This window comes from Halichondria panicea, chromosome 3, assembly GCF_963675165.1.
Source record: "Halichondria panicea chromosome 3, odHalPani1.1, whole genome shotgun sequence".
NCBI lineage: Eukaryota > Metazoa > Porifera > Demospongiae > Suberitida > Halichondriidae > Halichondria > Halichondria panicea.
Genome location: NC_087379.1, coordinates 4,798,493 through 4,822,948, shown reverse-complemented (window position 1 = coordinate 4,822,948; position 24,456 = coordinate 4,798,493). Strand labels below are relative to the sequence as shown.

The 24,456-nt window shown below is 42.0% G+C and overlaps 4 protein-coding genes across 6 annotated transcripts in view; 3 read left to right on the top strand and 1 right to left on the bottom strand.

Annotated features, from left to right (window-relative positions):
• LOC135333685 (bone morphogenetic protein 1-like) overlaps positions 1 to 24,456 on the top strand; it is a 48,811-nt gene that overhangs the window by 13,350 nt on the left and 11,005 nt on the right. The gene's annotated exons all lie outside the window — the stretch shown is intronic.
• The window catches only part of LOC135333663 (tolloid-like protein 2), a 78,559-nt gene that overhangs the window by 49,340 nt on the left and 4,763 nt on the right, over positions 1 to 24,456 (top strand). The gene's annotated exons all lie outside the window — the stretch shown is intronic.
• Positions 1,760 to 24,043, bottom strand: LOC135333771 (bone morphogenetic protein 1-like). 3 transcript variants are annotated; one of them, XR_010394042.1, is made up of 11 exons: positions 23,797 to 24,042; positions 20,949 to 21,122; positions 18,874 to 18,988; positions 15,672 to 16,069; positions 15,183 to 15,410; positions 14,099 to 14,304; positions 12,103 to 12,219; positions 4,895 to 5,028; positions 4,014 to 4,304; positions 3,614 to 3,718; positions 1,760 to 2,307 (listed from the first exon to the last, which is right to left on the bottom strand). XR_010394042.1 is itself a non-coding variant. In XM_064528804.1 (4 exons), exons 1-4 carry the CDS (start codon positions 23,909 to 23,911, stop codon positions 15,781 to 15,783), a joined length of 693 nt encoding a protein of 230 aa, XP_064384874.1. In that variant the 5' UTR covers positions 23,912 to 24,043; the 3' UTR covers positions 15,678 to 15,780. The 3 variants fall into 3 exon arrangements, 1 of the variants encoding a protein (XP_064384874.1); XR_010394043.1 differs by lacking the exon at positions 4,895 to 5,028 and having other exon boundaries at positions 1,763 to 2,307; XM_064528804.1 differs by lacking the exons at positions 1,760 to 2,307; positions 3,614 to 3,718; positions 4,014 to 4,304; ... (2 more) ...; positions 14,099 to 14,304; positions 15,183 to 15,410 and having other exon boundaries at positions 15,678 to 16,069; positions 23,797 to 24,043.
• LOC135333748 (uncharacterized) lies at positions 6,585 to 8,842 on the top strand. Its single transcript, XM_064528779.1, has one exon. The coding sequence runs from the start codon at positions 7,775 to 7,777 to the stop codon at positions 8,831 to 8,833; it is 1,059 nt and encodes a 352-aa protein (XP_064384849.1). The 5' UTR covers positions 6,585 to 7,774; the 3' UTR covers positions 8,834 to 8,842.

Sequence of the window (24,456 nt, the reverse complement as noted above, 5' to 3'; positions counted from 1 at the left end):
GCTACTATCTACAAGCAGATGGTCTGAGCTGCACAATAACACCTACTGGTAAGTCACCACAAGTATTTTTCATTACTATGTAAGCTAGGGACATTACTAAATATGTACATGTTTTCAGATCGTTTGGGCACTAGTATATACAATTTCCCATGCATATGAGTGTGGGTGTGTGTGGGATAGAGGGAACACATAAGTTATACAATGATCTGTTTAGCATATGTTGGCGGTAAACAAATGAGATCCCACATTTGATCATTCGTTCGTGTTTCGCAGAAATTATTTTTATACACATAAGACCAGCTATACAGATGCCTTAGAAAAACCATTTCTATCCTTTTATAATTATGATCTAATACATTACTTCATACACAGCCCCACCAACTGTTGCTCCCCCTACTACTCCAACTACTGTCCCTCCACCCACAACCAGAACGACCACAATTTCCACGACAACACCGACCACACAGCCCCCCACACCTGCTACTATATGTGGGCCAAGTCTTTTCACAGGTGCCTCGGGAAGCTTCCAAACACCTGCCTGGCCCACGACCTATCCCTTAAATTTTAACTGTGAATGGAACATCCAAGTTCCTTCTCCAGGATGCAATGTTCGCCTCACATTTGATGATTTAGCTTTTGGGATAGCTGGAAAAACAACTGAAAACTGTCCCAAAGATTATTTGAAGATCCACGATACTACCGGCTTAATTCACACCATTTGTGATCTTGGTAGACCTTCTCTCATCACTGCAACTGGCAATACCACACTATACTTCTTTGCTGGACCATATCATGGACCAAAACGTACGGGATTCAGGATTGAGTACACGATAGTCTGTCCAAGCACTCCCCCGCCTACCACCAGGCCAACTACAGTAGCCACGACATCACCAGGTCCAACCACTCCCCTACCTACCACCAGGCCAACTACAGTAGCCACGACATCACCAGATCCAACCACTCCCCTACCCACCACCAGGCCAACTATACTAGACCCCCTACACCTCCAACCACCATTGCCCCAACTACACTACCACCACCCACTCCAAATTGCCCTGTTTTACTATCCAACCCTCAAGGAAACTTTGCTTGCGGTGGAGTCATGCCGATGGGTCAACGTTTCGGACCTGCTAATCTTCCCTCAGTCCCTATCACTGGTACAATTTCATGCACTTGGATTACCTTCGGTTCCGCTCAAGTTCGTTTCAAGTATTTTGATATTCCCAACAGTGAGCAATACTCATCTAATTCTGTTGCGGTGTACGATGGATTTAGAAGTGAGGGTCAATTGATTGAGAAGATGTGTGGAGAGAAGTGTACCGATCACATAGTCCCAGGGATAGGAAGTATCTTGACTGTGATTCTGGAGGTGTCTTCCCCAGGATCGTTCAGAGGATTTTATGCACAATTTGAAAAGCTAGAGGACTAACATTTTATTCAGTCTGTAGCAATATTCACATTTGTTGATCAAACAATTACTGGAAGCATGCATGATTATAAATACTATTCATAAAAGCTGAAAGTGTCATAGTACTAATATGTAAGCCGTAGATGTACCTAGTTGGGAGGTCAATTTTGGGTGAGAAGGTTTGTACATGCATAATATATATAAGGCATGCAGGAGACAGACATGCAAGCAAAGCTCTATAACATTATGGTCGAGGACTCTAAGTTGGAACCCACATGCAGCTGAATGAGTGGATGGAAGCAAATATTAGGTTTCTGTTATAATTAGTGCAGCAAATTGCGACTTAGCTAGGAAGTGAAATCATCAAAGGGATATATTATGTATAGCATGTCACGTAAACAGCAAGGATACAGTGTGTGTCATCACTATAGCTCTTTGCGTGTGTTTCGTTTGCGATCTATAATGATGTCACAATTATGTCACAATTCGAGAGCCTCGCATTCGAAATCCTTTAATTATGTCCACTCAGCATTGTTCAACTACTTCCATTCCCAATTCAAACCGTTAGGGTGAAGATTACACACAAAAATTAAAGACACATCTGAATGAAGTTTGACGTAAGAATATGTATAAAAAAATCTCTCTTACACAATGTTTTTTTCTTTGTATGGCTGACCATTCACAACTCTTTCAAAGGAAAATCTACTGAGATCAATAGAGTGCGAACAACCATCTAAAACAATCTCGCTAACTGCTCTACCTACAGCTGGTGACTGTTGTATGCCATGGCCACTAAAGCCATTGGCAAATACCAAGTTATTAATGACAGGGTGCCTCCCGATAATTGCGTTTTGATCCAGAGTGTTGTAATCATAGTAACCAGTCCAAGCACTTTGCAACTGCAAACAGACAAAGAGAGGCTCTATCAATTATCAATTATTATGCCTCGGTGTACATGCGCAAGCGAGGTATACGGTAGTGTGTTTGTGTCTGTGTTTGTGTCTGTGTCTGTGTAGACTGCTACAGCTGCTCAAGGATCAATGAAGTGCAAGTAAGAGTTTCTATAGGCTTCTAGTCATATATTTTCTTGGATTTTAATTCATGGATTTGAAAAATAATGCTTCGTTCTTACTTGGAATGCCATTGCAGCCTTTTCAGAAGAGCACATAGCCAAACTTGTTTACCGAGTGTTGCTACTCTACTTAGTAGTTATAGCTCTGCATTAGAACGCTAGCTAGCTATTGGTATAGCTGCAAGAGTGAGAAGAAAGCTGAAAGGCCTGCTGATGCAGCCATTAGTTTTAGATTTAAACTTTTGGCATCGATTGTTTAACAATCATGGTTGATCATTACCCACTCTTTGAGAATGCATGTAGCAAAATTAATGCAAAAATGTTCATCATGTGTATATAAAAGCTATAATTATGCTTTATGTTATGTAGCTCCACCGAGGCATCAGCACCCACAGTGCTTTCATTATACCAGGAGCACATTACAGAAGGAGCGTTTAACTCTACATGGGTGTGGAAATCAGACCGCGGTCAGCCTGCATGTGATTATCATTATGAACGGATTTTGTGTAGTGCAGCAGCAGGAGAGCTAGGTTGAGCCAAAAAGAGCTAAAGGGAATAGCTAGGTCTTTGATGGATGTTGGTATACATCATGGAAGAGACTGTCATTGGTGAGGTACAGAAAATTCTAAAAGAGGAGCATATCCATGTAAAGAGAAAGTTTGCTAGACCTAGACTAACACATACTAGGAGTCTTACTGGGGTTCTTAGAAGAGAGAGCTTACTACCAGGCCTATAGTTAACTAGCTAGCTGTAGATTTTCATTTTTATTGACCTATGCTTGGTAAAAGTGCACCGTCAGCTCACGCACGCTGATGATCATCACCCACTTAGCGGTTTTGCATATGAGGTCATGCTTTGCAAATTTGCATGAGATGCGATTCCCGAGACTGTAATGTGCTCCTGATTATATAAATACGATCGCTTGCTAATTAATTAGTAACTGCACAGGCTGATCCTATACAAAAGAGGCTTCTCGAACCCTTTTGCATATAAATGGTAATCATCATTTTTAACCTCATAAATGGGGACAATTTTTTACTGATATGGACAAGGAAGGTCTACTCCCAAAGATAGGGGCTCAACTCACTGTATTACATACAATGTACAAGCACACAAAGTATGTTGACTGTCACCTTCAAAGATTCAAATGCCGGTACCCTGTGTGCAATACTAGGCCACGCATACTCGTCAAACAGTGAATAGTCCACTTCTAACTCAAGGTCATCGTGATCCAGGTGCTGCAAGAAAAATAATGTACGTGCACCTCATCTGGGGGAAACACTACACACGGTGTGGAAATTCTACGTATGTGTACATCTTTATTTTCAATTACATGCATGTACATAAAGTGCATAAAGCTGATATAAACCAACTGTACTGTCAGTCGAATTACTAAGAAGCCTGGTGTCTCAGATATAATTTATGGCTCCTGCATAATTATGTTCTGGGGCTATAAAGAAGATAGAACAAACTACAATTCTAGCATTTGGACCCTTTTCCTAGTACGAAATTATTTTATTATCATGTGCATACCTCAGGGGTCCTCACTCCACATATGAAAGTGTTTTGTACTCCTTCCTTTCGTAAATATGTGCCATCAATATTAATAAGCATAGGGAATTCTTCAGTGATGAGATCCGGGCATTTTATGACAAACACATACCGTCGCCGTGGTTTCACTGGGAGAGGGGCACGCATGACTCTGTTAGAGTGAGTGGGGTCTCCAATTCCAGTCATCAAAGCCAGTTGAGAAGCCCAGGGTCCACCAGCATTGACGAAATGATCACATCCTATGTGTTCTTTGTTGCCATTTTCAGTAGTGACCTGTATAGAAGTCCGTTTTACTGTATCAATCCACTTGTGAAAAATATTTGTAGTTATGCATCGACGTGCGCAAGCGAGATAGACGGTACGGTGCGTTTGTGTAGCGTATGTGTCTGTCTAGACTGCTATCTATAGCTGCTCAATGAGTATTGAAGTGCAAGTAAGACTTTTAAAGTAGTGCTTCGTTCTCAAGTTGCAGTGGCGTAGGCATACATAATATTTGCAAAGAAATGTGGGTGGGGCCACGTAAGATTTATTGATGTGCATGCAAGCAGCCTAGCTATAGCGCGTGCTATAGCTTGCTACAGCCTACTCTCAGGGGCGTAGGCAGAATTTGAGGAAGGGGGGCTGAGCTGAAAGGGTGTGAAGCACCTTCCACTTGGCGCGGAGAGCGGAAACCACACCTCCTAATTAATGACTCATTTCCGAGAATAGTTGTTGTACCAAGAGTGTCTGGTTGTACTTGTAATGATTTATGATGTTACAATTTTGTTGTACTTGTAATAACAATTAATATGCATGAAACAATGCTAATATTTACAGTGCTAACTACATGTACAATGTATATGATAATGTAGCTGATCAATTACTTTGCTGGCTTTTCATCAGTACTCAGGCTGGCAGTACTAGAGCTTGGTAAACTGGCACTAGAGCTTGGCCTTGACTCACGCTTGAGAAATAATGGTCCAGTTTCTGCGACATAGTTGCTGCTCTCAATCAACCTCTGTGGTAGATTATTGATCAGTTGCACAGTGCATTACGCATGTGCAAGAAATAGCACACCTGCGCATGCTTCAATTAAATGGTGCATGCTATACTACTAATAGCTAGCTAGCTTTAATAGTTACACTGAAGAATCAAAGTTACTAGTATAGTATAGAGCTATATAGCTCTTGGACATGCTGTTTGTCTGCCACTAATCTATACCAGTAATTCCCAGGCTGAAGACAGTCATCAGAGAAGGTGGGGCTCTTAGTGTGGTTTTTGCAGAGGAAGGGGGGCTCCAGCCCCCAAAGGCCTGCCCCTCCCTACGCCCTTGACTCTCATTGGTTATAGTTTCTCAGGGGGGACCGTTTATTGCAAGGGTGGACCAATTATATCGTTGCCAGGATCTGGAGGATCATATGGCTTTATAGGACCACGTAAGATCTATTGTGCATGACTAGAGCCTCACACTTAAAAAGATAATTCTATGGATAGTTTAATACTAAGCCAATCGCCCTTCTGCAATCTGTAGATACCTTTTTGTCAGACTATATACCATGCACCAAGAGACAAACAAGGTCAAGGTGAGCCTATAATTATGGTACACTACAGCTACAGTATAGACTCTCGTTAATTAATCCGGTCACCCTTGGGACAGTGCAGCTTGGCTGGAATAGCGAGGTGGCTGTATTTTAGAAATAGCTGCGGCTAAAAAACGACCTTACCTCGAATCTAATGACTAATTTTATGTGCAGTAAACATCTAGCTAGCAATCCGTGCCAAAAACCAAATGGCTGGTATATCGAGGTGGCCATACTTCAGAGAGCCGGAATAGCGAGGGTGTACTGTACTACTCTCTGCTGATAACTATACAATCATGTATGTGAATTCTAGTTACATTGCTGCATAGCTTGGAGTCTTGGTGCTGAATGCATGAGGGATGCCAACAGTTCAAATTCCAGTGCAAAAAGTTACACATGAGTTTGCTCCATCACCCTCGTCGCCTACAATTATTTTTTTGCTGATCAGTCATACTATTAGTTTACTCCACTTAATTTGTTGTACAATAATTATGTAATTGCTCATTAACAAAGTACATACCGTATTTACTTGATTAAATGCCCATCTCGTTTAAACGCCCACAGTAAAGCTGTCTTTTGTCAATAAACGCCCCTCTTAAATAATCACCCCTGTATGGGCGTGGCACTGTGGGTGGAGCTGAATTAGCACGTGGAACCAGCTGAAACAAGGGCAGCATAGAATAAATAGATACTATTTATGATGGCAGAGAGGACACAGAGGGAGAAACATCACTCCTACGACTTGAGATTGAAGCTGAGAGCTGTGGCAGCAGCCAAGAAGAGTAATAACTGCTGATGAGCAAGAGTTTGAAGTAGACAAAACAATATGCCCGTTTCGAATAAGCGCCCATCTCGTTTAAACGCCCCCTCTACAGATGCTGCTAGGAAATAAACGCCTAGGCGTTTAATCAAGTAAATACGGTACTTATCATTGTTATAACAATGGACTCTCCAGATTGCACTAGCATCAATCTAAGAGAGCACGTCCCAACCAAATTTTCCAAAAATCTTGGCTATGCCACAGAGTTGTGCTTACTAATTGGAATACCATTGCAACCTTTTAAGAGTTAGCAAAAATTGTTCAGAGAGTGCTGATAGATGATTGAATTTGAACTACTTCTTGAAAGAGTTACAGACCGTATTTTTAGTGATTCTCCAATTAGACAATTTTCTGACCTCTAAAATTAGGGACTGTTGCGTTGACTTTATTATGTGGTATCCTAGTAAAAATGTAGCCACCTAGCCTTGATTCCAAAACAATGTATTTTGAGAGGCCTGTAATCGAGGCTAGCAGAGTAACCTCGTCCTATATCTCCAATTAGATGCGACCAGGGCGACACCCACAACTAAAGGAACCTCCCGTGTTGACACATTTATGAGCACACTCGTTCATGTCTGTGTAAAGAGATAAGCTCATGTACTGTGACAATTGTAAGGACACGGACTCCTGGACTATTGAACTATGCATGACATCATTAGAGATCATGTGATAAACTAGTGCTCCTATCTAGAAAGTTGTGTTGCTATCGAGTTGCTATATTCTATGCTATCACTGTTTGCTCTTAATATAAAAGACTCAAGGTGTTATTATCAAACCTACATGGCGCTGTGAACAACCCGCTACATAAATAGCGTTGAAAGAACCGAAATAAAATCAGGATCAGCAAATATGGCATATACATTTCGTACCAGTGACCTACCGAAACTGGACTTCGATACAGATAAAGGGACAGACTTCCTTGCCTGGCAACAACAGTGGCTTGCCTATAGAGAACTATCTGGCCTTGGCAACGAGTCAGCGGCAAAACAGGTACAAGCACTCAAACTTTGTTTCTCAAGAGAGACCCTCACTGTGGTAGACAATCTAGGACTAACTGATGCCCAGAAGAATGACCAAGCACTGATAATTGCAGCAATGAAGCAACATGTCGAAGGGCAGATCAATGAAACAATCGAGAGAAGAAACCTATACGACAGCGACATCAACTCACTGGCGAAACCTTCGACGACTTCCTAGTGTCACTACGTGACCTTGCAAAAACTTGTAACTTTTGTAACAACGAATGCCTCAAACGAGCAATCAGAGACCAAATTATCGAAGGTCTACAAGATGGCGACACTATACAAGAACTCCTACGAGCTAGTGACCTCACGCTAGATCAAGCTGTAACAAAGTGTCGTGGTATGGAAGCAGTAAAGAAGTCCCGCTCACAGATCCAGGGTGCAACCGAACTTTGCGCACTACAAACACGACAAACACGACATCAACCTGCCACCCCGGCCAGTACATGCCATTGGTGTGGTAAAAATCAACACGATGGAGGCAGAAAGAATTGCCCAGCCCAGGGACAAACTTGCCGCAACTGTGGCAAAGTTGGCCACTTCAGTACGGTTTGCAGACAGCCACATCCTTCTGGAAAAAAACCAGCCATATCCCCGAGGGCCAACACACTGCGCACTTCGGAACTCCCATTCCTGCAACTATCCAACGCAAACGCTGGATCCATCACACCAGCCCCGACGATTCGAATGAAAGTGACTACCTGCCATGGAGAAACTTACACTAGTGTCCTTCCTGACTCGGGAGCAGACAATTGCGCAGCAGGGCCAGACTTAGTACATGCCCTCAACGAGGACATAGATAATCTGGCAGATTCCAACGTCACACCAAAAGCAGTCAACGGCTCACTATTACATCCAGCAGGAAAGCTACCCGGAGTCCAATTCCAGATCAACGGCCAGGACACCGAAGCAGACATTCACATCTATAAATCAGTCTCAGGCACCATCATATCATGGGCCACAGCACAGAAACTCGGCATCCTACCTAACTGTTACCCTAACCCGATGCCCTCTGTCCAAACGATCGAATCTACGACAATCGAATCTACCGAAACAATCGGATCCACGAAGGTCGAAACAATCGAATCCACGAAAGTCGAAACAATTGAACCTACGAATGTTCCATCTATGCTACCCACAGCGGAACAATTCATGTTGGAATTTTCACCCGTCTTCGACGAACAAATTCGTACCATGCCAGAAGAACAGTTCCATATCTCCATCACTGACGACGCTAAACCGTTCTGCGTGAGCACACCACGCACCATCCCACTGGCATACAGAGAGAAACTGAAAGCTGAGATCGACTTGCTCGTCGATCAAAAAATCATAGCTCTGACTGGTGCGCACCCATTGTTGTGGCACCAAAGAAGAACTCCGACAAAATACGCATGTGCGTAGACCTATCGAAACGAGAGCGGTATCCCTCCACAACACCAGCAGAAGCTGTCGCTGACATAACACAGACCCAGGCTAAGCTCTTTACCGTCTTAGATGCACTCAAGGGATATCATCAGTGCCCACTTGATGAGGAGAGCCAAAACCTCACTATCTTCATCACACCATTCGGGCGCTTTAAGTACCTGCAGCCCCCTATGGGATTTTGTCCATCAGTGAACACTATAACCGACGCATGGATGAAGCACTAGCAGGCATGCAAAACTTCCGCAAAATTGTTGACGACGTTATCATCTTCGACAGTAATCAGCAAGAACACATCGTTCATGTACGGGAGTTACTTCGTCGCTGCCAAGAAAAAGGCATCTCCCTCAATCGAGAAAAATTCAAGTTCTGCCAAACGACAGCATTGTCTGCAGGGTTCATCCTAACACCTGACGGATACACCATCAGCGACGACATTACCAATGCTATTTCTCGTTTCCCGACACCAAGCAGTCGAACAGACCTACGGTCCTTCTTTGGTCTCGTGAACCAGTTGGCAGCCAGCACGAGCAACATAGCGGAAGTACTAGCACCACTCCGTCCTCTACTGAGCGCTCGCAACGATTTCCTGTGGACACCCGATCACGACCAAGCATTTCAACATGCCAAGGAGATGTTAGTAACAGCACCCACCCTTGCCTACTTTGATCAAAAGAAAGAAACACACCTGTACACAGATGCGAGCACTCTTGGGATCGGCTTTGTACTCATGCAGAAACAAGATGGCTCTGACGGGGAATGGAAAACAGTACAGGCAGGATCTCGCTTCCTCACCAACACCGAAAGTAGGTACGCTGTCATCGAACTCGAATGCCTCGCAATCGCTTGGGCAACCAAAAAATGCCATGTTTTCCTCTCTGGACGTGACCACTTCACAGTCATTACAGACCACAACCCATTGGTCCCCATCCTCAACAGCCATCGCCTAGACGAAATCGAAAACCCTCGTCTACAACATCTTCGAACTCGCCTAATGGCCTACAATTTCACAACTCGTTGGTTGAAAGGTGCCCAAAATTTTGCAGCAGATGCCCTGTCCCGCCACCCATGTCACAAGCCAGACACAGGAGACGACCTCGCAGAGCATGACCTCCACTTTGAAGAAGCCCCATCTCTATCACAGATTAGAGCATCTAACGAAGACCCTTGGGAGTCAGAAAATTTACACCTTCAGGAGCTGCGAAGACACGCAAACGACGACCCAGAGTATCAAGGCCTCAAAAACATCATTCAAACAGGTTTCCCGAACAAAAGAAACCTCCTGCCAAAATCAATGGAAAAATTTTGGGCAATTAAACACCACCTCAGCATTGACGATGACCTTATAGTCTATGGATGCCGTCTCTTCGTACCGATCAGCCTTTGTACAACGATGCTCAGCCGTCTACATGAAGCCCACCAGGGTATAGCACGCTCACAGGCACGGGCCCGTCTGACGATCTATTGGCCCAACATTGACCAGGACATCAAACACTTTGTCGATGGATGCCGTCACTGCCAAGATCGCTTACCACCCCATGCCAAAGAACCCCTAATCGCGAAACCAACCCCAGACAGACCGTTTCAGCAACTGGCAGTGGACTTTGCATCATATGGGGGCGACCAGTTCCTCATCATGGTAGATTGTAAAACAGACTGGCCTGACGTCATCGAGATGAAGAAAGACACCACTACACAAAAGCTCATTGGCGCTCTCAGAAACCAATTCTGTCGAACAGCCATACCGGACGTCATATGGTCCGATGAAGGACCGCAATTCACATCATCCAAACTAGCAGCATTCCTCAAGGATTGGGGGATGTCACACAAGACATCATCCCCTCGCTACCCCCAAAGCAATGGCAAAGCAGAAGCAACCGTTAAGTCGATGAAAAAGCTAATCTCTGCTGCATGGGCAGGACGCTCCATCAACGTGCTATCTCGATCACTTTTGCAGTACAGGAACACCCCTTCACGAAAGGATGGACTCTCCCCGGCCCAGAAACTACTAGGTCAACCAGTACAAGACCACCTCCCAGCTCACCGAAAATCATTCGCACCAGAATGGCAACAATCAAGCGATCCCGAGCACACCGACGTTGGGCCGCAAGACCAGCTATATTATAATCAGCACGCCAAGGAACTGACAGAAATTCCGATCGGAAACCGAGTGGCGATACAAAACCCAGCTACCAAGATGTGGGACATCTATAAGGCCAGGTGAGCCACACTAGTACATCAGCTGTGTGTGTGTGTGGGTGTGGAGGCACAGTTGTTGCCCTAGGACACCACAGGCGGTACTTCGTGAAGACACAAAGTGGTCGGGTTCTCGTACGGAACAGACGATTTCTACGCAAGAGAATCCTAGCCTCAGTGTTTGGAGGAACTTCTGACCCTCCACCAACTCCTTCCCCACTGCTGCAAGCTCCTTCCCCATCGCTGCAAGCCCCTCGCCCGATACAAGCTCGTCGCTCCACACGATTGAAGCAGGCCCCCTCCTACCTTCACTCTGACCCTGTATGGTTGTCAAGCTCCTCCGTCAGTACACTCACTGAGGAGCTTGCAGGGGAGGTGTAAGGACACGGACTCCTGGACTATTGAACTATGCATGACATCATTAGAGATCATGTGATAAACTAGTGCTCTTATCTAGAAAGTTGTGTTGCTATCGAGTTGCTATATTCTATGCTATCACTGTTTGCTCTTAATATAAAAGACTCAAGGTGTTATTATCAAACCCTACAACAATTAATCATAAATATAGTATATACACGACAATAATTATGTATACATGCATAATTATTATAGTTACTGTTTTGTTACATGATATTCCTTTTTGGAAAATATCTCTGTAATGATGCTAATAACCCACTTATTATTACAGAGCCTACTGGCTACCACATCCCATGCACACACCTCACGTATGGAAGGGACACAACATTCTTTGTAACGGCAATGCCAGTTACCTCAGTGGAACACAATGGCATTCATGCATGCAGGCAATATGTAAGCAAGAATTAATGAGTCATGGTTCCTAGAAATGGATGGTCTCTATTCTAGTTCTTTATAATTATATGGGTCTAGTTGTGCATGGTAGAATACTTAGTAGTTACGTAAGCACCTTTTGAGTTCAAATGCATCAAGTTTAGCAATGCTGCTAAACAACCAGTACAAGTCTATAAATTCATATAGTTATAGATATGGGTGGCCATTAAGAAGGGCTCTCAAAACAGAATCGGCTAGCTCACCAAAACAGTTATGTCCATCTGCAGATAAGAAGAAGCCCCGAGGGCATCGACACTCGTAGGAGCCGGGAAGATTGCGACAGCTGTGAGAGCAGTGTGTATACACACACTCGTCGATATCTGAGAGAGTGCATGCAAGTGTGAATGTAACGATGACACGTATCAAATGCATGGAGAGTTCAGTATTAGTGCATTCAAGGTGTTCATGTTAGCTTCCAGGGAAACCCGTACCCGTTGGTAGTATAAATTAGAAACACAAATTTGACTAATGTATAAAGTTACTATTGGTTAGGATAACAAATTATAGCATGTACTTATCGTGTTACTCTTAGGTGGGTGTGACAATATATACATGATAAGATTAGCCAAACATGACAACTGTATTCACTTCCACGAAACTAAGGAACTGTTGAATGATCTTCTGCCTGGTGCAAGGAAAATGAGCCAAGGTAATATGACTTTTTGGCTGGTCGTTAAAATCACTAAAGATACTAATATGGTATCTCATAGCAACTGCAAGTGCCCAGCAACTCTTCGACTATATGACGTGCCCACACCAATAATCATATTTGAAACATGGTATGTAATTTCATAAGATCATAAGAACACTTCGTTGTGCAAACACAAAATGGTATTAAGTCATATCCTGACATATCTCAGACTACATCATTGATTACAGCATATTCACCTTTGAAAATACAGCATGCAACAGATACCATTAAAGTTGAAATATTGAACATCGAATATCATCAAAGGAAAGTTTTCAAACACTTTCACAAATAAACTGAAGCCAAAACGTATTCACCTTTTGTACAGAACCATATATGACTACTTTGAGTCTCTCTTATAGCTGTGGCTGTCATAGTTTGCTTGTGCAGTAATACTTTTATCTATGCAAGAGATTAGGTTTCTCTCCGCCTATACGTACTCAGAGTTTTGATCATGCTTTCATAGCATTGCAAATTGGGAACCTGACAGAGCACTTTTAAGTTCACATAAAGAAAATAGCTATAAACACACCACATTTACATGCTTCGGTTTTTGTTCTGACGGTTAACTAGTTCAGCATAATTGTGAAACATTGCAAATGGGTCTCGAATAATGCAGTTCCACACAATTTTGTAGTGACAATTGCTATGACTATTTGATGTGAGAGGGATGCAGCACAGAGCAAAACACAGACTGTATAATATTATACTTCAATGAGCGTTCTTAGACAATCATTGCTATGGCTGTACGTGGCTCTAGTGTGCTAATGGTTACTAGCTGGGATGTAGGACACATGCAGCGGCTGGGCATTTCTATGTGAAAGAACCAGAGAAAATTAATGGGAAAAACCTACAGCTCTATTTCCATATATGACTATATACATGTACTTCTGGGAATCAGTGCTGTGTTTACGTTATATGAAAAGGTACTAATTACTGTGAGCAGACTGTGAGGGAGTGCAAATGGGTTTGTCCACAATAAAAAACAAGACAGACCATATATAGAAAGGTTTTCCTTACCACAAGCTAGGAAGCACCGTAAGTGGGTGCTTCGCTTTTAACCCACTTTTTATTGGCTTTTAGTGGCCAACATGTACTCAAAGTCTACTCAATTGAATGGGTGCGTGGCCTAGCAACAGAGTGTGCATACATTACCATGGGGAGGTCCTAGTGGGATGTCCCAATGGACTGGCTGATTGATCACGTACAGTGTACATAATACACACCAGTCATCATTACAAATTAACCACATGTATTAACTGTAAACAACTCCCTACTGGGATTCAGCGCAAGCAAAGGGGTGTGTGACAGACTGAGGAGTATACCTATAACACATAACACTAATTACTACACTATGTGTGCGCTTAATTATCGAAGGTACAAGTCATGTAGATTAAAATGGAGGACTGGAGTTAACCAAGAAACAAACACGTAGAGCATCCACGAAACCAATCTCGTACACATACAACATGCACATTTAACTTGTAGACGAAGTCATATTGCTGACTTACCTACGACTTTATAAGAGGCCCTGAATCCAACGAGTGGTGTGAGTGTGCGTGATTGATCGTTGTCATGGTCACTGTGATAATGTATCCGTGCTGTGTTTGTTTGTAGTCTGTAATTGTAGACATTGTAATAGGCACAAATCACTTGGCCGTCCCCGCTTCCATGGAGATTATCAAACACTTTGATGTAATCCTTGACGCACTGGTGCCTGGATGAGAGGGTTAGTTTATAGGATAAGCAAGCAAGATGTGTGATGTCATACAGATTGTTAGGGTTACAGCGCTCAAGTCATCAGATTAGGAGTATAGATAATTATACAGAACAAATTGTGAGCTGCTACGTAATTCCAATATATATATAAAGGTGTCAATGAGTTGGTAATATTGTCCATATAGGATTACAGGCATGCATTAAACCAACTCACAAACCAATTTAATGACACGCATGTCATGACAGCTAGTACACATGTATCTACACTATATTTAGTGCAGTAATGAATTCAAAAACATCCAAACAAATCCCCAGCTAATAATTGGAAAGCATGCAATAACTATGTCCTCACATGTCGATCTACCATAAGCAGTGCATGCACTCGTGAAGCCATGCAATGGCTAAGGACGCGGTAAGGTTCACCAAATTGTCAGAAAGGAAAGTGGGAGGTTGAATAAACACACACAAACAATTTGTGTACGCAGGTGGTGTAATTATATTTCAAAGGAGACTTGAAGCCAGTGGAAAATTACTGATACTTGGTAAGGATATCACAAATTAAAGAGTTGAAGGTCATATTAGAGAAATTTCCTCCCACTAGCTACAACCTCATAAGTGCATGCCACTGCATATTAGATAATTACTATAATATTATAGGAAGAAGATGCTATGCACTACTACACGTTCTTTTGTCTAGCACATAATTTTATAAGTACATGACATACGTAGGAAACTGCTACGTACATGTACATTATAATGTAAATATGAAATTCTCTCTCTAGTGGGACAGCAGATTCCTCTTATGCTATTTGGCAATGATCCTACCGGCTCCAAATTGCCAAAACAAGTGCTTACACTGTAACATGTGCAACGTACGTGTTTTCCAATTCAATTGGATCAAATATCAGCTGAATTGTGTAACCATCGACAACCTTGATCATCCAGACACAGTCCGTATTGTGCTCATAGAGTGGGTAGCCAGGAGACTGGAATGATCCTTTCAGAGCCGTCAAATGCTCGACACAGGAGTAGGGCACGGTGGGGAATGGAGGGGGTGTGGGCAGAGGAAGAAGGATCACACTGGGCGGGGGCATGTTTTTCGTACTGTATGGGGTATCGTACACACAATAGCATAATATTATTACGTGCAGTACGTACGCACCAATTAAATTAAGACATATTTCAAGTGGTGGAAACCAGCTCAATGAAAGGTCTGGATTTGCTATTACAGACACATACATATGGGCAGTAGTTAGTGCAGAGTAGGGATATCAAGTGACAGTGACAGTTTTGAAAATTGAGCAGCACAAACTAAACCACCATTAAAACACCCAGACCCAACGTCTGGCCCACTACAGAACTCACCACACGTATACAATTGATTTGTTTGTTCGATATCCAACTTGCTCAGTACTCGAGCTTTCCCACTGGGATGGACGGGTCCTTTGCCCTGAGGGTGTCTACAGAGGGATTTCTAGAGAAAAAGTTGGAATCGTAGTGCATGATACTGTTGTAGTCGTAACCGACTCCTTGAGGAAATCCGCCATGACAGAATCTTTTGGAAATTTGTCTCATAACCAGGGACTATGTTCCCTTCGATGATATCGATGTATTCGTCACGGTCCGGTCGGCTCTGCTCGTGCCAGAAACCAACAACATGGCTGATCTCGTGCACAATTGGGTGAAAGTTGAAACAGAAACGACCAATCGAAACTCCCTGTGGTTGACGGCCATAGTCAATTCTCCCAACATAGGAACAGCAACTGAGAACATGACAATTAATACCAGTGAGTTCATTGTACTGGCAGGATAAAGGAAACAAGAACTCGATCATCCACTGGTATATTCACCACAAAAATGGATAGGTATATTAAGGAAACCTTTAAACACAGAGCCCGGATGCATGGGAAGCATCCTGGGTGAGAGGAAAGGTAATGTGATCGCTGTATTTCCCTTCGCAAGAAGTTTATTGGCTATATTATGGAAACCCAACAAGGCAGGAAGTTGGCTGGAAATGGCCCACTAGAATTTGGACAAACAGCAACCCCCCAGTCTTAAAAGTACCCCCTGACATGGAAGTGCCCACACAACTTGTGCAATTAGTAGGGTTGCCAAGCTATATCACCAGGAAGGCCCTTTATTGTTCTCTTTGTGCACTATTACATCTTCTGTTTGCTACTAAGAGTGGTTCATAGACACACCAGCTGAGGGTAAAACAATCTCACAATTATATGGTACTGAACAATACACACAGCCAAGACTTGTTAAAGGTTGCGGTAAACAGTTTGCTCATGAATAATTCATGACTTTCTTATAATGATTTTTGTGAAACTATAAATGCCATGATAAAAATTTGAAGCACACACATGATAAATATATCGGTGTATCATCCTGTATGACAAGTAATCAGTCTTCAAAACATTTTCCAGTGGAAGCTCTGAGCGATCATCAAGTTACTAGAAACAACACAAAACTAGTAGTCATTTTAAACTTCCAAAAACACTTCTAGCTCTGTGTTCTTGGTCTTATATGATGCTTCTTATCATTCTGGAGGGCGTGTAGAAGCGTTTTTTTCTTTCCAGGCCAACAAACTCTCACAAAATAATAATATGTAGACTAACTCCACTTAAAATGGCGGCCAGAGCCAAGGAAACAGCCTCTTATGAGCTTTCAGTAGCCTTTTTTCGAAATACCTCTTCTACCCGCCCTGCATATAGTGAAGCTACAGTAGACTGTACCTAAGCTTTATAGTAAAAATGTCTATTCGAGCCATGAAATGACTACTGCGTTTCAGCTGGGCTTCCAGCTCATTCTAGCTGGAAAAGATCACTAGATCTAGCTCATGAATAATTAATGAGCAAACGGTTGACCATAACCTTAATTTGTTGGTTTGTCAATGACAATACTTACATACTACAGTGGATTGCTGCACTAGCAACAGAGAATTGCCAACAGCAAAACCACAATCAGATAAATTATTACTAGGAGAATGTTGAACATTGTGGGGCGAGCGTAAGAAAACATGCTTGTTTTACGAATTAAAAGAAATATGTTGTATTTAAATTCAAGGTTATTAATTTAGTATACGTAGTAGAAGCATTTTACATTCGCACTGGTAGTTATCAAGGTCGCGTAACTGAGTTCATGACAGTACCATTATAAGAACATGAGAAGGGCTGTGCAGAGATTAGGTTGTCAGCAGTGACTTCGGCTTCATCTATTTCAGCAATTGCTGCTACATTTTGGCCAAATACGTCCAATGTAAGATAGTTTCCACCTGGTGTGCTTATGATAACTTTAGCTCTCAATTGCTTTGTGGAGTGACGAAGACTTTGAATCAATGAGCATTTGTTGCATTTGCCTGTAGTGTCAGTTGAGATGGTGATCTTACTTTTGCAGTTGAGACATGAGATATACGAGTCGAGTGATAAAACACCTACAATTTCAGCTGATGGTACAGTTGGGAAAGTGTCTGGGACATCATCATGGGCCACAACATTTGGCAGTTCCTCAATTTTTGTCCCTGTTGACCCGTTGCGAGGTACTTGAAGATATTTTTCGTGCTGGAACTCATTGACAAGAATGTTTTCAAATTTGTATGTTTCACCTTTTACAAGCGAATCAATCTTGTTCTCAAAAAGAATTAGCTTAGTTGATGTCGTGGAATCTGCGATATGAACATCTTGTTTCCAGAGCCCATCTGATATCTGGGCCTTAGGTGAAACCATCAATACTTTGGCATTCACTGTGACACGATCATACAGTTCCTTGTTCGACACTTCATCAAGATGGATGCAATATTAATTTTTATTAACATCGACGTGGAAGTCGGTAAGGATCATGAGTCCCAAAAGCAAATCATTGTGCCGGTCCATGACGTATGGATACATACATACATACATACATACATACAGACAAAATTGCAACGTTGAAGACTAGGTAGGGACTCGCTTCGCTCGCCCCAATTATCAGTTTTCTGGAGCTTACTTGAACTTTTCCAAGAGTACTGTACTACTTTATTACAGGTAGAAAGCATAGAGCCAACTGAAAATAACCAATTTTCAGCAGACACTCATTGAACCTCTCTAGGCATGCCCCCTCCCCCCCAAAGAACGTAATTTACATGCATGACATTTGTACACTGTATAGTCAGTCAAGCATTCTTGAAATGTATTTCATGCATTTCTAGTCTACTTAAGCTTTTCAAGAGTGCTATCATAAAGTATCCATTCTGTAGGTATCTATGAGTGAGACTAATAGGAGTGCCCTGAGAATATCTATATAATCGCATGGAGGTGTATGACTGAGCACCTTTTAAGAATTTAATCCCCTGGGCCCAGTTTGTAGATTCAATTTGCTCATACCTGTATAATTATGTTTAGGAATAAGCAGATGTTCAATGAGATTCTGCTAATTGTGCAAGCTGAGCTTAGAATTACTATTGGTAATGAAATTCATATCTGGTGGTTTTGCTGTTTGGCAATTTTCTGTTGCAAGTGCACTGCAATCCACTGTAGTACACATAAATGGTAATCTTACACAATAGAGAACCATACAAAGCTCTTACCCTGCTCCTGGGAAGAAGTTGACATAGTGCGGCTGGTTTGAGCGGTGCTTGAATCTAATGCAGGTGTGGTCTTCCCAATGCTTCATTGCCTCCAGTATCTGTCTCCTCTCAGCAGCTGCAGATAATTATTGCAAGAGGTGCAGCATATGAGCTCAGTTGGTCGAATTATCCTGACATAATGTTGTTATCTTTCCGCTTAGTTCATATTTTAAGGATTCTTCCTGTCAGGCCTTCATTGACTTCAAATCCTTAAAATTCATTATTTTAAGATAAAATGCACTTACATCATACAAAATGTCACAACCCAACAGCATTAAATCATGGACAGCATAGTGGTGGTTTATGGGGTGTTATCTGTGTCAAAATGACTATGACAATGCACACACTGTGCATTCATATGCACATACAATATACATGTCAAAATGCATATGCACGTTACAATATACATGTCAAAATGCATATGCACATTACAATATACATGCAACATGCATAGCACCTTACAATATGCATGCATGCAACATGCATGTCAACATAATATATATATACATTACAACATGCATATACACGTACGTTGACATATATATATCTACACATTACACAATTATCAAGTCAATAATAATTATGGCATGTGCATGTATACTTACACATTACGTACACATCACAATATGCATGTATCCGGTTATTGAGAGTAATTACACTGTAATTTTGTAGGCAGAAAGGGTGGAGTCTAGATTATGTGGTCATTGGGTCAAAGTACAAGTGCTCATTATATATAATAGGACTAGCACAATAAATTATATTATCTCGTTGGCGCGAGTAATCTTGTCAGCCATTTATATCACAGCTATAACTAGCTAGCTAGAGTCTGATACACTGTCGGTACTTCTTCTTCCTTATCTTTCTCGCCTCCAGATTTGGAGAGTAGCCCACGAGGGCAGATTATATTTAGAAGCCCACTCTCCACGTGTCGGTACATGTGGCGGTACATGTGGAGTAGGCTTATATTTTTACCCCGCATGCATAATTGATGTCACACCTACTAACAAACTAATTATTGCGGCGTCTTTTCCAGCTCAAATTGGAGTCTTGTGGAGGAGTCATCCACAATTAATGTTGTGTGTGCCAACCAGTTTATATACCAATCATTATTATATGGACATATATATGCATATTATTGGGTGTAAGCGTATATAATTATGCTGCCGGAGGTCATAATTATTGACATCCCATGCAGCATAATACTGTAAATGTGTATATGCATGTTGACATACATGTTGTAACGTGCATATTGGATGTCGACATGCATATTGTAACGTGCATATGCATATTGACATGCATATTGTAACGTGCATATGAATGCACGCGTGTGTACATTGTCATAGTCATTTTGACACAGATAACACCCCATAGTGGTTCACCAGTTGACTACCTCTACTCCTTCCACTACTACACCCACAAATAGCGGAGGTTTTGAAGAGCACAACAAAGTGCTGTTATAGAAACCACAGAATAAAGCCAACACATGTTTCCTTCTGTTCATGCATGTGTGTGTAAGCTGAGCTTTTGGCACAAACAACTCTTGGAATCACTAGACTAGAGCTTCATGTTTGTAGTTCTTACTCCAAGGGGATGAGAGGCTCTTTGCCCCAAATAATTGAGCATTGGCAGGTACTATACATACACTGAACCTTGGACTCGTTCTTGAGATGGTCTTAGTAGATTATGCTCCCAACTACAACACTGTACAAGCCCCTAGGGTTTGTTAATGTACAAATAATAGTTAGACACTGTTTAGGAAGTTTCTACATTATTTAGAAGCCCAAGGGCTGGTTGTAGTATCCCAAACGCAGTGAGGGTTCTACTAGCCCTGAGGACTTCTAAATCGTGTGGAAACTTCCTAAACAGTGTCTAAGCATTTTAGATCATAGCAACCATGAGTATTTAGCCAATCAGATTTATCTAATTTTTGCTATTTTCTAAGTTAGATAGAACACTTCCTTTAGCCAATCAGATTGCAGTATTAATGGCAAACATGATCTAAGCATAGTTATAACGCAATACACGATCACAGTTACCATTGAATCTGCTTGAAAAGGTGTAATATACGACTCCATTTGGCCACAGCTTTCGATTCTCACTGGTAGCTCCCCTTTTCTTCCTGTCTTCGCCTCCACTGTCGCTAGGCGACTCATTTTGGGGGAGTAGGGAGGGAGGAAAATAGGCTACGTCAATATCATGAACCTGGGTAGCTGCATTGAGGAAAACAGGAACATGGTACTACTGTGAGCCTGCTGTCTAGACATATAATTCCTTCATGCACTTTGGCTTGTTAGTATAATTAAGTTAAGAGTGTAACCATAATTATGGGCAATGGCATATGTTATCTAGATTGCACAAGGAAGCTAGTGTTATTTACCATGTATCATGCATGCCAGTGCTTGTTTTGAATCCTATTATTGCACGAGAGAGACCATACTCTATGTGGATATATTGCCGATCATTATTTTTTATGATACAGTTTTCATTGCAGCATTCTTAGCTGCAGCGTTATTCGGAAAACCCAGTCCAATTATGGCTTGGCACCGTGCAATTACTAGTTGCTCTTACTAGCACCGTTTTCCTGTACGATTTCCAGCGCAGGAATTATAGCCTCAGTCCCAGGCCAATTTTTCTGAAGTTGAAAAATACGGCCTGGTAATGATTGTATCTGAGGAACCGGAAACAAAAGCAGAGATTCTTCACATTTTGTTTCCTGTCATAATTTCGCTATGCAACACAAGTTTAAGGTTGTTCAGACTAACATATAAATTATCTTGCTGAAGCAAGAAGGCCTCGCAGGATAGGCCCAGGCTCTCAAGCACCTCTCGGAATGAAGAAACATCTTTGTCTAGTTTTCAACATGGTATGGCAAGACTCTTTGCTATCAATTGCTGCCCTTTGTGATGGACTATACAAGCTAGTAGGTAGGGCCAACACTGCCGGCCCTTGTCGAAAAGTGTCTTGTTCTTGCAAAATCTCTCTGCTTTTGTTTTTTGGTTCCTAACCACGCCCAGATACAATCAATACCAGGCGTAGTTGGCGACCTAGCGTTATTTTAGAGACAACGAGGCTAGGAACGAGGCTAGCACAGTAATAGTAGCATGATGAGAATAATTCTTATAGTTCTCTTGATGGCTTAATTGATCGACACATTATAATTATTGCATTCCACAACCCCAGATCTGTTGCATGTGTGTGTGTGTGTGTGTGCGTGTGTGCGTGTGTAGGAAATAGATCTAAATCCCACAAATAAATTCCAAGTTTCTTCTTTTAAAACTCAACGAACCAACTCGTGGCTATACACAGAAATTAATTTCCGCTATCAATCAGCAATGATTTAATTAGTCTCATGAATCAGCCTGCCTTGGGAGAGTCAGTCTGACCACTTTAGTCTAAAGGTCATTCCACAATGGAATGTTAATTGTAATTACGCAGTGTCAAAACCAGAATAATTCAATTACGGCCACCCATGCAAAAGGTCAGCCGCAAACGCTTGACTAGCAGCTATGAATTTTTGTTTGACTTGCTCCAAGAACGTTGCTAAAAGAACAAGAAAAAGATTGCACGGCACTAGTGCAGTCAACTCAACTTACTATAGCTCCTTGACTGGCTAACAGTAGCCACAGTTAGGCTGACTAGCGCCAGCTATAAATGCATCCTACTGTAGAGAACGCATACGCTTTTTGTCATTCTTTATTTCCTTTAATTTTATCAATCCTTGATCTGATTGGTCAGGTCGGAATTCCGACCTGGCCAAAAAAGTTCAGACTAAAGTGCTCAGACGGACTATCTCAGGCCCAGGGCGGCTGATGCATGAGACTATGATTTAATATGTGCATACCTGATGAACCCTGTCATTTTTGTTCAGTTTCAGTATTCATAGCAGAGAACGTTTTTTTTTTTATTGTACTATGGTTGCACCAAAGATCAAAGGCTTCAGTTGTAGTTTATACTACTTATACAACCTGTCTGACCACAGCCATGGTATATGGCTGTTATACCCTAGTGTATAACAGCCATATACCGTGGCTTGTGGTCAAACTACATGTACAGCTGCAACAAAATTGGGTTTTTTGACACACTGTTTCAATTAAAACAATGACACACTAGATCTACTCAATTCAATCAATATTAGAGCTAGAGAGAATTCAATACAAAAAAGGGTCTACTAATGTTTTAGTCAACATAAAAAGAGCCAAGTTCGAGCGATGAATAGTTCCAAAAAGGAGGCAAATTTGGAAGAACTCCGTGAACCGAACGATACTGGTTTGTTTGTGTTGCTTTTTTTCAACTTTCAACATTGGTTGTCACAACCTGCTTATTGCATTGCTGCATGGGACCAGGAGCAGTAAGAAGGGTCCAGACTGCCAAGTGTTTCTCAGACTAAAGAGACAGCACTGCACTGGGCCAGTACAGTAGGCTTGTGGAATGATATTTTCGGGTACATTTGCACTCTTTGTAGACAAGTAGCACCAGTGTAGTTTCTTGAAGTGCCTTCTATAAAGATGCAGAAACACAGCCTTCACAATTGCTTGCTTGAATCATAGACGCTTGCTTGAATCAGCCATCGCGCTTTTTAAAAAGATAGCAAATTCATTGCATAGCTATAGCAACAGTGACGTCAAACAGTAGTTATAAGCATATTCATTGAAGAAGCATGACAGGAAGTAGCTAAACATAGTAGTACAGTTCTAAACATAGTACAAGCCAGTTAAACTATGGCCTCTCGTGGTATATTTGCTTTACACGCTCGAGTAATCAGATAAACCAACTCGGCTGCGCCTCGTGGTTTATCAGATTACTCTCGCGTGTAAATCAAATATACCACTCGAGGCCATTGTTTAACTATAACTTATGTACCATGGTACAAATCCTCCAACATACCTGAGCTAGCACAAGGATCAGAAAGGTCAGGAAGGAGTTGACAAAGAGTCCTTTGTCCACAGAGAAGCAGACCCACAGCCAGGGACAAAAGAGTCAGAGTTAATCCCCCACACATCCTTAATGCGCCAGGTTCTCTCTGCTGTCAGGGAGACCTCTTGCAGTCCGGCCGTATATAGAACACAGTGCTGCCTCTTTGTTCTCCCTCAATTAGTGAGGTGGTATCTATGGCTTCATAGCCGGAAATCAAGATCAGTAAATGACAGTATCCCAAAGTCAGAACAACTCTACTCTGTCCCCTGTATGTAGCTAGCTAGCTGTGAGCATGCAGGTCTGCTGCAGTGACATGCAGCCAGCCAGATCCAGTACATGGCAGTTGAAACTGTGGTAACTTTGTCTGATACACTCCCACTTTGACTACAAAACTAAATTTATGGTGCCGTTGGCTGACTTGCTCTTTAGCCGGCTATAGACACCTGAATTATAATCGTACAGCGCCACCATATTAATAGTTAAGAAGCAAGCTCGCAATTTTTAGAGCAGAGATAACTACTTAGTGATATTAAACAAGTTTTTGAGCATCCACTTTATGGTTTCTATGGAGAACAATGGTGTCTAATGAAATTGCCATAGACAATAGGACACAAAATTAATATTAGTGGT